Consider the following 15,076-nt stretch of genomic DNA (forward strand, 5'->3'; position numbering starts at 1 on the left):
CAAACTTGATTTTTTGCCTGAATGCACCAGAGAGGGGGGGGGGGGGGGCACAAAGCAGCACTGCGAAGAGGAGAGAGTATATTTACTGAAGGGGAGTGGAAGGACCCAGGAGATGCAGGCATTCAATCATCGTTTGTGTGGTGGAGGGGGATTGCATGCTGATGAGATGCTAATTCATGTCAGGTACTGCAGGAGAGCAAGGGGCCGATGTGGCCCTTTACCACCTGACTCAACACAAGTTTAGCACAGTACACAGAGAAGTTCAAAGTTAGTCTAAAGATGGAAGGAGAGAGGCAGTGAGAGAATTTGGATCCTGTGTGGAGTTCATTTATCATGAAAGCTGGCTGAGCAAAGTGCTGGCTGACATGTCCAAACCAAAGGATGAGAGCAAGCTTTGTTTGGGGAGCATCAGGGAGAACTCTACTTTAATTTTAATCAAAATGTTTGAACAATTGTTTGAATTTAATGTGAGCTGATCACATACTGCAAAGATGACAGAAGAGTCAGGTATAATTTGTTGAAGCTCACTCACTGAATTCTTACAATAAGAGCATCCATGCAAACAAAATTAAACCCTTAGTTGTGACACCTGTCAGCTAACATGAAAAATAATGTCCAGCTGACTCGCTTCAAGGCAACAATCTTTAAAAGGTGTGTAGGATTCAATCATATCTAGCAGCGAGTTTGCAATATGCAAACTGAATACCCTTTCGCTCACCCCTCCCTTTCCGAGCATGTCGGAGACCTCAAAAGAATTATCTGCTGAGTTACAGACGTCTCTTTCCAAATGTAAGTCTATGGGGAAAAAAGTATTTTTGGGCCCCATGGCATCATGTGAAGGACCCCGGAAATTGTAATTCCCCCGCTTGGCCACTGTCTAAAATGTGCTTCAAAGCCCGGCGCTCAAAACATAGTTGAATCCTACCGGTATATTCCATTCCTGCTAATAGATCCCGCTAAATCCTACACACTGGTTCTTAAATCATGTACTTGATGGATATATTCATGATATTATACTTAACAGACTGAGGGCTAAAGCTGCATGTTTAGCTAAGGTAACTCTATCCAAGTTGGCCGGGGTTTCTGGAGTGTAAACTTTCCCAAATCCAAAAAAAGAACATGAGCTGCTAGCGCCGCTAAAACTCTGATAGCATCCATGACTGGCTTCAACACGGTGGGGAAATACAACGAAGTTGATGTGCTAGTCATTGACAAGGGGTTTTTAGATACCATGCAACCCCAACTGATGTAATTAGTTTTAACTAACGTGTTTGTACTCGTCCATTCAATGGCTGGTCTGAGGATCATCTTGATGTTTAAGCAGAGACACAGAGGTTGGTGTCCTCAGAGGTTAAGTGAACAGATCAGCGATAGAGTGTCAGGCCTTAATTATTCAGGCGGGTAATGAGACCCTGATAGCTCACTGGACACTACAATAAATACCTTGAGAGATATATATATATATATATATATATATATATATATATGATCATCAATGCCTCAGAGCTTAAACCCTTTCCAGTATTAGGGGTTGATTTCTATTAGGTTATAGTGTACTGACTGTGGGCTCCTTTTGATAAAAGACATATGGCACATTTAAGATGACGCACACACGCCTGCTCACAGCACTTTGTCTGGATGACCTGATTGTTGTCAATCATGGACATTCGTCACACAAAGTGAACCCAATCTGGCTTTTCTGCAATGTCTTCGTCACTAGGAGAGAAATCCTAGCATGGACAAAATCTGTCATTCAAGTAGTTTATCCTGAACGCCTACCCAGACGCAAACTGATACACGGGCGCACACACACAGACACACACACTCACAGGCCTGCGTGGTACACCCAACTCTTTCTCTGAATATGTTAGATGCTGTTTAATTAGTCTAATTACTACTGGGAGTGCAGTTGTACACCTTCTGCGGTTTGCACTATGCATTATTTTAACAATATGCTGCATGTATTTATATGGACGAGGTTCTATCTGCCTTTAACTCTGAGATAATGAGCTTTAAAGATGACATCCATTTTGTTAACTAGTGATGAGTTAGTACGCTGGTACGTTAGGACTGCACAATGAATGTCATTCTGACCTTAAAATCATCAATAGTTGCAAGAACCGGTGCAGCGTATTCTTCTCCCAGATCAAAAGGTTTTAAAAAAAAAAAGACAGTGTGGGATTGAAGGAGTTACAGATACCGAGTGGGTGTATAATTAGTCTGAGAGCCAGATAGTGAATGAATGTTTAAGACAACAGAAATGATCTCCATTGGAATCACTGTAGTCAGGTAAATTCTTAATCTCTGCAACATGTCAGTTTTTGAGAAGATCAGGAAACAAATGGCATTTGGAGAGCAGATATTTCACAGACAGCAAAAACACAGTAGGTTTACCGACAGTTTGTTCCTGCACCGCCAAGGACAATGAGCTTTTTTTAATACCCATCTGAACTTTTTTTAATTGGTCTTGAGAGCAGAGAATTTATCACCATGGATCAGACGAAATCACCAAAGAATCCACACAAACACAGACGTAGTGATTCATCACGGGCTCAAAGCATTTCCAGCTCTTCCTGGAGAACCCCAAGGTCTTCCCAGGCCAGGCAAGATAAAATACAATCTCTCCAGTGTGTTTTGGTTCTACCTTGTGGCCTCCTACCAGTTGGGCGTGCTTGGAAAACCTCTGGCGGGAGGCGTCTGGCATTCTGATCAGATGCCCGAAAGACATTACATACCTCTGCACCAGCTGGCAGGCAGTCATCTCTTTTCGGCTTTTTAACCTACAATAAAAGGCAAACCCACTCTATCACAATGATTAAACAGTACAACACATCAAGGTGCTTGCACCCCTCCACTACCTAAACAACAAAAACACCAAAATAGTGATGAAACATCATTAATGATTTTTTTTAAAAGCACAGGTTTGGCTTCTTACCAGAGCCACATGTACAGAGCAACAGTCTAAGCCGAGTGCACACACAAACCACCACGGTCTGAGCATAAGGGCAGCCTGCAGTGTCAACACCTGCGGCCCATTAGCCTACTTATGAGTGTGTGGCTCTCACCTGATTGGCTAATCCGGCATGGATGGTACAGTCTGTATAATATTGTGAATAATGTTTTATCACCTTCACGGCCAAAAGACCTCAACCCAGCTGAACTCCTGTGGGAGATTTTGGAGTGACATGTTACACAGCCCTCTCCACGCCCAGTATCATTATACCAAATGAGGGAATATCCGTAGGAAGAACGGCGTTCATCCCTCCAGTGGAGTTTAAGTTTGACTTCCCTGAAAAAATAAAAGTTTAAAAAAAATGATGCCAAGGAGCATAAAGCTGCTCTGTAGGCTTGGGGTTGCCAAACACCTCACAGAGACACTTTGTTCATCTTTCGTTTTGTTTGTCCCTGATCTTATTACTGATCTATGGTTAGACTCACTGTAGCAGCATCAGCATCAGTTAGCATCTCCCTCTGCTGGTGTATGTACATTTTTATAGACTGGCTTTTATGTGATGTCATCGCTTTACTGTTTTATTTGTATTTGTTGATTTTACTAAATGATTTTATTTTATTTTATTTATTTAGTAGTTTTTTTTTATCGTATCGATTGTTTTTGTTTCATCTATTGTAGTGTTTTATCCGGGTTTAACTCTTATCTTTGTTGTTAAACTTTCTGTTAACGGTGCTATGAAGTTATTATTATTATTAATATTATTATATGTTGTAGACGCACTAATTCTATTTCAGCCTTGAAATAAAGCTTTAATACACATACATACAACAAAACCATACACACACACACACACTAAACTATATTAATCATTTTGAGTGACTAACACTGCACCTGCCCACACACACTACAATGATTAATCACAAGACCACCGCGTGTTGATGATTAGCGAGGCTCCTCTCTGCATCTCCTGAGAGTTTCTCTCTCCAGCGATTAAAAATTGATCAATTCCTCTCTTTTAGTTAACACAGTACACGTCTGTGAAGTTGACTGCACGGTTACTTGGAATGGAAACAAATGACATTAGCTCTTTGGCTCATTTGGATTGTGTCACACTCACTTTGTTCTTGATCAATCACATGGAGGCCGAGGAAGATAAACTAAGCCTCAAAGTCCTTCAGGAGTAGGAAGTGTTCGAGAACGTCTCGAAATGAATCATTGAAGTTGTCTAGAATCAACGCAGGCTAATTTAAGAGCACAGTGTTCCTTAAACTGTATAGAAGGAAAAACCCAACTTGTGTGTGTGATGTTTTACACAAATTGAAAATAGATACAGTTCGATTTTCTATGTATCGATATGCTGCACTTGGACTTGCAATATGAAACATGAAGATATCAAAACACAGGAAATCACAAGGTAAAATGTTGACTTTAAAATGTAAAAAATGTATTATTACAACAGTACAATATCTGAGGTAAAACGTTGCCTTTATTGCAATTATGCTACACAAAAACAAAACTGAAACAACAGCAATTTGATAGTAAGAGTCTGAACTTGTTAAAGTATATTTTAGCATGACTCAAAGACATCATAGTAAAAACATGATGATTGTAAAATATATGTGAATAACAAGACTAGGGACCCTAATCAGCTGGACCAGTTGCCTAATGAGCCAATGAACTATTTCACGATGTCGGTATTGTGGCTCTGTTTAGTTCTTAGTGCAGCTCCACTAATCATCAATAGCAGTGGATGCAATCGTCGCATTGACCTCAGTAGCAGTTGTTACGAATGAAGCCGAGGTCCCGGTTGAGGTCCCATCGCGTGGTTTTGCGCGGGGCATCATCATCTCCTCTCTGTTGCGCTCAGGTTTGACCAAAAGAATGTAACACTTAGGCAAGAAGATGCAGCTCAGCAGGCCGAAGCTGGAAGCCAAGATGGCAAAAATCTGGACGGCAACCATGAACTTGCCGCGTGTGCTGAGGTACGCTGGGACAAAGGAGATCCACACGATGAAGAAGACGAGCATGCCGAAGGTCACACACTTCGCCTCACTGGAAGGCAGAGGAAGAAACATGTTGCTTTAGGGTCAAGAGAAATGTTCTTTACACCAAAATGTCTGAACAAGAGAAAGAGGAACATGTGGAAATTGAATTAGAAAAGTTATATAGCACACATGTTTTGATTTCTCACAGATTAATACCGGCACTTTTGTGTGTTTGTGCGAGAAGAAGATGAGGAAAACAGAAAGAAATCATCCCTTTTAACATGTTACGTTACAATACAATGTCAAACATCAACTACAATGCAACTCTGTTTACTGCTGAAACCTTGTGTGTTTCCTACCTGAAGTGGTCCTCCAGTTTGCGGGCTATGAAAGCAAAGATCAAGGCCAGCAGAGCCAGCAGGATGTCATAGGCGAAGATACAACAGATGAAGACCACAGAGCCTTCGTCACACTCCAGAATGATCTTTATATTCTGGGCAGAGGTGTTTTCAAAGGGGTGTGGAGGGAGGATGATGAGCCACACTGTGCACGCTATAGCCTGGGTAGAAGGATGTCAGATATAATACAGGATCAGGTCAGAGTAAAGATGCTTCACATCCTTTCTTCCTGTATTTATTGTATCTACCTGTATTAAAGTTGCCACAGCAGCTATCGCCCTCTGGTGGGCACAGGTGAGACTGTCAATTTCAGGGTTAGCACAGGCATTGGAGTCACTGTTTATAAAGGTGTTGGTGAAGATGACATCAGGACTGCCACCGTTGGCTGCTGCTTCAGCTGCAGCCAACTTTGCAGCTTTGGCAGCTGCTTTGGCTCTGATCCGGGCCGCTTTCAGAGCCTGAGCTCTCAGCATCAGCACTGCTGTCTTACCTGAATTACAGAGCAGTCAGTAGATAGACAGACTGCGTGCATATACTCATATACATACACACATAACAGTGCAGTAAAAAAAAAAACAAAGCAGTGGACTCACCCATGATAGAGGAAAGGCAGAGAGCAAAGCCCAGAGCCAGGGATACTTGACTGGTCATGCAGCTCCAGTGCTGAGGCTCTCCAAGGAAGACGATGGAGCAGAGGAAGGTCACCACCAGCGAGAAGAGCAGCGAGAAACTCAACAGAGCATCGTTGGCTTTCACCAGAGGGGTGCCAATGTGCGCAACAAACACCACCTGGAAAAAGAAGAACAGTGAATCACACCATTTGGGGTTTTTTGGCTCCTTATTCTGTGCAACAAGGGATCTGTTGGCTTCACTGGGAGGTTTGTCTCACCCCGACACCAATGGTGACTAGCGCTCCGAAGGCCGAGATGACGATGAGAGTGATCCCCAGCGGCTCTCCAAAGGCTAGGAACTCAATGATTTTTGGTACACAGCTGTCATGAGCTTCATTGGACCACTCGTCATAACTGCACAGGATACATGCACGAGCATCTGTCAGAGAGGGAGGAACTCCGACTTAGTCTGGAAACGACCCGGAAATTAAGAACAAGAGGCCCAGCAGATACAAGTGGCCTCTAAAACATGACAGAAGAGATTCCGGATCCAGAACCATTTCAGTGTGAAGTGTCAATGAATATAAAATGTAAAATAATAGACATTTTGGTAGTGTATTATATGTCGAAGGGGATTCCGATGGGTTTTGTAGACGCCATGCTTAGTTTTGCAGCATATTAAATCTTTGTGAGGCGAAATTAACGCAGCTTCCTCACCTTGGTAATTTGCATATTTTGAATAATACATTTTTATTATAGCAAGTTTTATAAGATGTCATTATCACATTTACTTTGTGATTATTTTATATTTGCCCCAATAGCATTGTATTTCAGACAGATTAAGTTAAGTATTTTCAGGCTATTAAATTAAGTAAAAACAGATGTGTTTTCTTCTAACATCAATCTTGAATGTCTTTGCAAAAATTTAAATAAAAGTAACTTTATTCACTCAGGTTTATATTTCAGTAAAAATTCAGACTTTTCAGGAAGACACCGTCATGTCGATAAGGTACAGTTTAGAAGCTGTATACTGACTAGTTGAGTTGCTGATCTCTCCATCAGCACACGGGATACAGTCAAAGCAGCACACTGGCTCTCCCTGTCGGATTCCCTTCCTGGTGCCCGGCTGGCAGTTCTCACTGCACACTGACCGAGGAGGCTAAAAAACACACACATACACACACACACACACCGATTTATAGAGCCACACATGCATGTGACACTAATCCTAATCTAGAAGAGTTAAACTCCGTCTTGATCAACATGCTGCTGACCTCCAACATTTCATTGTTCCACACAATGGAGTCATTCGTGATGGTCATCCTGTCCTCTGGAGCTGCTGAGCCATTGTAGCTTCCCACAGTGACGTAGGATATCTTCCCGTGACTGTTGACCTGCCAGTTAATGATGTCGTAGCTGCCTTCCACGTCTCCGCCCTCAAAGTAGATCTCTTCGTCCGTGTGCGGCACTTTGAAGCGTACGTTCTTCAGGTAGTACATCAGCTGAGGGAGAGAACGATGGAGCCACGTCTGAGTGAAACACGTGCACGTAAAAACAGTTGTACTCACACACACACACACACACAGGCTTACCTGCCATGGCTCAAAGTTGGTGATGTCAGCACAGCTTTTCCCGATGAATGGCCCCTGTCCGTCTTCACAGTGCTCCAGGTTGTGCAAGGCGTGGGCCACAGCGTACACAGCTTTGTACACACTGTGGGGAGATATCTTCATCATCATCATCATCGTCACCACCATTATCAATCACGCCTTCATGGCACATCAGTGTCTCTATCTCAAAATCTCTATGGCCTGGTGTTACTTTTTGTAATTTGGGTGTACTGACCCTTTAATGGTGGAGACAATAGGTGTTGTAGAGGCGATTCCAGTAGCATGAAGGTAAAAATAATTCATACTTGTAGCAGCAATATGGGCAGTGAGAACTGACCTGTAAGTGATTCGTAACTGGGAAACATCAGAGTAGGTGTTACTGAGCTGTGCCAGAGACTCGCCGCCCGTACACAGCCCGTCAGGAACCCCCCTCACTGCCCTGGACAGCATGCCGTTGACCTCCTTGGCCCTCTGTTTGGCCTGCCACACTGCTTTGCCATAGTCCAATGTGCAGTTAAACAACTACAAGACAAAAAAACAAGGTCACAAACTTTTTCTAGATTTGTGTATGACTTTTAGAGTTGCCACTGAATGTTCGTCGTCATTTTGTCTCAATGAGATTTTGCATGTGGTTAATAGATGGGTGGAGACAGATATTGTGACAGTCTGTGCAATTAGAGAGCTTAATAAACGCACGATCTCCCAGAATTCCTCTGTGAGCTGGTTAGAATAGGGGTCCAAATCCAGTAGATGGCGTCGAAGCCCCGGGATGTCAGCCCTTTTTACCCCAAAGCCCAGAGTACCACCGAGCACCGAGTTCACCTGGGTAAAAACAAGCACATTGTCAACTTCAGTTCAAACTGTGATTCAGAGCCTGTGGAGCATCTGCTTCATGTCTGTTCAGTCAATCAATCAATGAGCTTTGACCCTCAGTCATCACTGGACTGAGCACTCACCTCAGGCTGGTTGATGAGAGCGGAGGTGACCCAGGCCTCGCTGGCGATCCAGGTGCGGTTGGTCACGTTGTGCCGGAGCAGCTCGAGGATCAGAGGACTAAGGTCCACGTCTGACGAGAAGACCACAATGATCTTGGACGTGGCCTCAACTATGGTTTTAGCAATACGCTGGATGTCCTCTTGTGAACTCACCTGAAGTTTAAAAAAAAGAATATATTCATTTTTCAACAGGAATAAACTGCAATACATCCCTCGAGAAGACCGGCATGACAGTGTGTGATCAGAACTAAAGGAGGGACAGTGAAATATTGACTGAAGAGGTGTTACCTTGGGCAAGATCTCAGAGAAGGAGATGCAGACACCAGCTTCCTCAACCTGCTCCTTGAAGGCTTTGATGCCATACTTGCCGTAATCATCATTGGCAGCTATGGTGCCCACCCAAGTCCAGCCGAAGTGCAGCACCAGCTGGGCGATAGCTGTGGACTGGTGCTTGTCATTGGGAATGGTCCTGAGGAAGGTGGGGAACTGGAACTTACTTTCCAGGGCGGAGCAAGTGGAAGAATAGCTGACCTAAGGACGACAGAGGAGAGGACACGAACATTGCACTTTTTCTTTATATTTGTTCATCTTCCTTGTCTTCATCTAACTCCCCATTGACCTACCTGTGGGAAGTGATAAAGCCCAAGTATCCTCGCCGTGGCAATGGACAGATCGGAGCCCCCAGCGCCCACCAGAGCAGCCAGAGGAGCCCCAGTCCCGCAGCGGTAGTTGGGCACGGCCTCGTCTTGGCCCGTCAGGTAGGTGAGGGTGCCCTCCACCGCCTTGGAGATGGTGAAGCAGGAGTCGTAGATGACGTAGCCCAGGTCGGTGTTGGGCAGCAGGTCCTGATTCTCGTTAATTTCGTTGATGGCAAACAGCATGGTCTGGGTCCAGCGGAAGGTACGGAAGTTAAACCTGGAGGACGATGGGAGAGAGATGAGATAACGGTACACAAAACTTCATGACTGGGAGATATGCACGGACTATTTTAGTCCTTTGAAAGTTATTACCTAAATTAGCCACAAGAGGACAGTTTGCAGGCTCTCTGATTATTGTTGCATAGTACTAGAGTGTAAAGGCCTGTCTCCATGATAATATGGGCTACTGAGGCTAATTGTTCCCCAGAGGTGCTGCCCAGCTCTTTCTTGATTTCTATAGTAAAATCCTCAGGTTAAGAGTTCTCAGAAGCAAACTGTGAGGTTGAAACATATACTCTAGTAAATCTTTTTCTCATTTAGGGGCTAAATTATAAAATACTGTCACTTAATTAGGCTTTTGAGATTATCTAAGATTAGTGTAATATATTCTAACAACAACTTAAGCAAAAGGCCAATACAAAGACAAATGAGAACCTCAACTCACCCCTCACACCCCGAGGAGACCGGCACCCTTGACGTGTTGCGATCACTGGAAGCGATACGCTGGTGAACAGGAAACATCCCCCCAACGACAACTTTCTTCTTCTCTATATCCTTGTAGCCGCTCAGGTTGAACTTGGCCTTCAGCTTGCATGTGGACTCTGCTGAAAATGATCTGTACAAGTACAAAAAGGCACATAATCCAAGCAACAAGCGACCGATTTCCATGCTATGCGGGCGCAGAAAGGAGTCAAGAGAGCTCTCGCTGCGGCAGACAGAAAAGTGTGACAGGTGTCTTGTCTGCTCTCAGGGGAGATGTGCTGCACGGGGAAACCTGAGAACAAAAGTGAGGAGGAGGGCACTGGATGAGGACATATTAATCTTCATTGAAACATAGACAAGAAGGACTTAGTTCATTTTAGATGATTTTAGTAATTATTAAAGAATGATGATCTCATTAACGGTGTATAAAATGATGTTTGGTTAAAAAAAGTTTTACTCTGTTTTTTCTCCCTCCATTCGCACAAACTGGACCCTGGACCACAAAACGTGCACAAACACACACTTAAACTTCAAATAAACTAAAAAAAAAAACATCCCATAATTTCATTTCTCTTTGTTTCCTCTTTCTTCCATCCTGTTAAGACAAATCAGTTTATCAGTCTGCACTCGGGTCAGCTGTGGAGGATAAACTGCCACAGGCCACATGTTAATTGGCAGCCGCATGTGGTAACTTAGAGTCTTTACGCAACTTAACAGCATGGCTACTGTTCCAAAACCATGGGTTGTCCCCTGAGTGTGGGTCTGATTGTGTGTTGATGGATGACTGAACTTGTCTGCTCTTGTCTCTCAGTCAGCAGGGAGAAACACACACCTGAACCCTGGCACACAGAGGGACCTCTGCTGGGTAACAGCACACAAATAAGCTAGTCTAAACTTCTCTCAACAATATGGCTGTTTACATGGATTTGATTGAAAGGGAAGTTGAAGCACAGAAAGCAGGAATCCAACAGGAGGATATTTTCATGTAGTTGCTGATGATCAAAGATGACCTACAGGGTGTGTGTGTGTGTGTGTGTGTGTGTGTGTGTGTGTGTGTGATTGTACCCTTGTGATCTCTCTCAGGCACGTGAGAGACATCTGACCGATACTGATGTGTGCTGCAAGAAATCAATTACGTGTGGTAATTCACAAAAACCGCAAATGTAATTATTTTAAAGGCCTCTTCCAGGAGGACATTTGTAAAGAGGCACATGATTAAATGGAAAAAGGGTCTTCCACTTTCCCATTTTACTCTACTTTTTGAATAACTACTTCTACATTAATAAAGTTAGATAAAGTTGCTTCCAGTCCTAAAGAAAACTGTACTTCTGTATTCTGGCTGTGATTTACAGTTGGTACATATAATGCACAAGGCCGCATCGGAAGCATGTGGAATAATTTCAACCCAATTGGGGGGGGGACAAAATGATGAAGTGTGGATAGTTAAAGCAGCGGGGAGTGAGGTTAACACAAACTATATTTACTTTCACCTCTATGGATTTAGATCATCCAGTCTCCACCCCTCCAGAAAAAAAATATCATAAATCAAGTGGAATGTAAAAATGGAAATCAAATAGCGACAACATAAGGAAAAGGTCTAATAACATGTGAAAACTTAAGAATCTCTGCAATGCTTACTTTACCAAGTTCTCCAATATCAAAATTTGGATATTGTTCTATAATTTAAAAATAGTTCCTTTGAATCAATCATTAACTAGAAAGCTTTAATTTACTTAAAAGTGCTTTTGATTTCTTCAGTCTTCTGTATTTTGCTGTTATTTACGTTATATACTCCAAATAATCAATACTCTCAAACTGTGGGAAGACAAACTATCACGATGAAAATCATTAGAAAAAAAGTAATGTGAAGTGTAAACCAGTAGAGATAAGTTGCTCATTACAGAAGTGAGAAGTTTCAACATGGAGATCTTTATTAAAGCTCAGTTTTCCATTGTACAAATGTCATCATAGTTGAAACTGCATGCAGTGGCTTGGTTTGAGGCACGTTACAAAGGAGAATGAGCGTTGTTGAACAGAAATTATAAAACAAAACCAAAAAAAAAAAAAAAAAAAAAAAAAAAAAAATTGCAAATCTTATCGATATTGCAATTAAATCCAACTAAGAAAGTGTGTGTCCAATATTATCAAGCTGTTGTTTTCTATGGTGACATATGCAACGGAAAATACACATGTATAAAAGGCCGAACAGAGGGATACTAATGGCGGTTAAGACGAGTTAGGAAAACAATTCATTTCGCATTAGGAGTACGTTTGCCACTACGGGTTACGGAGAGAACAGAATGAGAGGCACAAAGACATGACAACCACTGCGTCCGAGTGAAATGGCTCTATCGGGGGGGCACAATACACTTTTAAAATCTCAGTTAAACCCGAGCACTGTATTCACTGAGGACTAAATGACGAGACTAGAGATTATGATGTAATTAATGTTCTGACAACGGAAATGAATTAAGCAGTCGATGCCTTTTTGAGACACAGTGAACTTGAGTTAAGAGATGGAAACAGACAACCTGAACTTTGACTCTACACAGTGACGCACTTGAATGTGGTGACGTTCCCACTGGATGCATTGTTCCACACCAAGGCTTTCTTTATGGGTGAGAAAAAAAAAAAAAAAAAAAAAAAGACAAAATGTGCCCCTGCGCAACAAAAGAGCAGCCAAATAATGCTATAAACACAATTGCAATTTACACAATGTGGTTATAAACTATACTGTACTTATAATTTTGTTATTAGTTAATCCTCTTGTGTTTATTCTTCATAAAAAGCATACATATTGCAGCATGAAGAGAAACAGTGTTATATCGTCCTTTTCCGGAAACATTAAAGTCCAGGTCGGGTCACATCAAGAAATGAACGCAAACAACAGAACAGGTACATACAAAGCTGCCCATCATATTGGCTTCCTGCACACTAGTCATCACACTGAAGCTAATCTTGGGTTGTCTGCTGTCCTCCCTGTGGCACAGCAACAAGTCAAGAGCTCTCGTCAACAACATGTAGCCTGGAGAAGATCGTCAAGAGGAGCCCACAATGTTATATATCACCACGGCTTATTCTACTTTTGGCAAAACAAAAAGCTGAAAAATTATTGATTGGTCACATAGGTTGCCCGTTGGGTATTTACCTTAAAAACAGACAACCGTCTTTATAGCACAGTACACAGGCAGAAACTGAAAATGAACAAATAGAGAGGATAGTCTGAGGTTGAGAAGATTCTGACCCACAGCTGTGAAACAAAAACATCTGACAAAAAAGGCAGAAAACAACTCTCCTTCAGTTCGTGACCTTTCTGTTTGCTTGTTTTCACGTTTAGCTCATCCCATAATGCAACCTGAGGCACACCATCAAAGTCCACTTTCTTAACTTTTCACAGCTTCTCACCACTGGCCTTTAATGGTTGACCTTAAGAAACGGAAGCAGCAATTTACCTTTTTAGTCATAGAGAGGAAATACATTGATGCACATGGACCAAAAGTGACAATATATTATCAATAACCAACATTAATCAATCCCTATCGCCAAAAATATTAAGACCAGGGAGGAGTGGTGGGGAGAGCAGAGTAGTAGCGCCCGTCACAGTACGGTCTGCCTTCCGTGGGAATGTTGAAGAGGAGGGAGGGAGGGAGGAGGGGGAGGGGGGGGGGACAGAAAAGGAGGAATTCACCAGCCCGCTCTGATATTGGTTGAGTGTATTTGTGCATTGTGTGCGAGTGTGTGTGTCCTGTCGGTATGACGTCATGTCGTGTTTTATTCCCACTCTGTGGTGCCGGGTGGTTTGGAGGTCAGATCATACATGACTCTGGAGATGCCCGGGATCTTCTTGATCTCATTTACCATCTTCAGCACCACCTGCGGAAACAGATAACACGACAAATGACTCCTATAACATTGAACAAAATGTATTTAAATCATTCTGGGGCTGATGATGCTCAATCCCTTAACATAGGTTCAGTATTCATGATGGTGAGATAATGCCAACACTAAGTTGAGAGCTTCAATCATGGTTTACCTCCTCCGGGATATGGTTGCCTGGCGTGGCAGGGATGCCGGTCATGAAATCGCTGGTGATGAAGGTGCGGACCACCACAGAGCGCCGGCAGGATGGCTGTTTTTGCAGAGGGTCGCGGTCAAAGTGCAGGGGGGTCAAAATGATTGGCATCTGGCTGATCTTACCGGAATAGCCTGCAAGAGAGAAAATGTTCTCATTGCTGCTATAACAACATGCTTTTTGTCACTTAATCATGTCCATCTGTTAATGAAGCAAAAAAGGCTTACACCATACTCTTATGGATCATTTATATGATATTAAATGTGGACAAAATGATCTTCAAATCCTCCCCGGACTACTGAGTGAAACCACAGACACAGTCAGGAACAGACTCACAACAACCAGTATGTGGTTTGCCTCTGGGGAAATGTTACATTCCTCATGTGGATGCAAGTATGCAGACGGGTACACTATTCTTGAAGCATATTAATACCAGGCTTTGTAAAAAGGAGAGAATGGCTCTAGAGAGACTACATTGTTATATTGTAGTCTGTAATACAAGACATAAGGCTAAATTAAAATGTCTAAAATCACTTGGCTACACACACTTACCAGACTCTCTGAGGATAGAGTGAGCTACGAAGTCAGCCTGTCTGAGAGTGCTCAGAACACCTGTGGTCAGGAAGGTCGGGGTAATGTCTGTAGGCGGCTCTTTCACGTGAGACCCGAACACATACACGACTCTGGAAAAAGGAGAGACCTGAATGAATGGATGAGTGTCCATAGAATACACAAGAGTGTGTAATGAGGCATATAAGTGGGGAGAGAGACGAAGAGCAGAGCGGGGTGTGTTACCTATTGATAGTATGGCACATGCGAGGGATGAGTCTGGCCAGGAACATGAGAGACTCCCAGTGAGGCGACTCTTTACTTGTGATGCCGCACACGTAATTGTAGGACCGGCAATCCCCCTGAGACAGAAGAATGTATTTTTACAGTCATTTATAGGCTTATCAGAAAGTCAGAGCAACAAAGACAATACAACTGCAACAAATGTTGGATTACCACACACACACACACACACACACACACACACACACACACACACACAC

General features: G+C 42.9%; 2 protein-coding genes across 4 annotated transcripts in view; both read right to left on the reverse strand.

The window, feature by feature from the left end:
- Positions 1–4,665: 4,665 nt before the first annotated feature.
- Positions 4,666–11,788, reverse strand: vmn2r1 (vomeronasal 2, receptor 1). Its single transcript, XM_031861011.1, has 14 exons — positions 9,915–11,788; positions 9,176–9,467; positions 8,841–9,083; positions 8,514–8,705; positions 8,254–8,379; positions 7,895–8,079; positions 7,540–7,660; positions 7,222–7,449; positions 6,983–7,106; positions 6,226–6,386; positions 5,930–6,125; positions 5,585–5,826; positions 5,298–5,497; positions 4,666–5,005 (listed from the first exon to the last, which is right to left on the reverse strand). Exons 1-14 carry the CDS (start codon positions 10,136–10,138, stop codon positions 4,684–4,686), a joined length of 2,856 nt encoding a protein of 951 aa, XP_031716871.1. The 5' UTR covers positions 10,139–11,788; the 3' UTR covers positions 4,666–4,683.
- A 74-nt stretch (positions 11,789–11,862) lies between these two features.
- Positions 11,863–15,076, reverse strand: part of gmps (guanine monophosphate synthase) — a 10,555-nt gene continuing 7,341 nt past the window's right edge. For all 3 annotated transcript variants that reach the window (XM_031861013.1, XM_031861014.1, XM_031861012.1), the window contains exons 13-16: positions 14,820–14,935; positions 14,577–14,707; positions 13,986–14,158; positions 11,863–13,825 (exon numbers count right to left, since the gene is read on the reverse strand). In XM_031861013.1, the coding sequence (XP_031716873.1) occupies positions 13,724–13,825; positions 13,986–14,158; positions 14,577–14,707; positions 14,820–14,935 (522 nt within the window). In that variant the 3' untranslated portion in view covers positions 11,863–13,723. The remainder of the gene's footprint in view (positions 13,826–13,985; positions 14,159–14,576; positions 14,708–14,819; positions 14,936–15,076) is intronic.

The sequence above is a fragment of the Anarrhichthys ocellatus genome, unplaced genomic scaffold (genome assembly GCF_004355925.1).
Source record: "Anarrhichthys ocellatus isolate YVR2014 unplaced genomic scaffold, GSC_Weel_1.0 scaffold24, whole genome shotgun sequence".
Taxonomy (NCBI): domain Eukaryota; kingdom Metazoa; phylum Chordata; class Actinopteri; order Perciformes; family Anarhichadidae; genus Anarrhichthys; species Anarrhichthys ocellatus.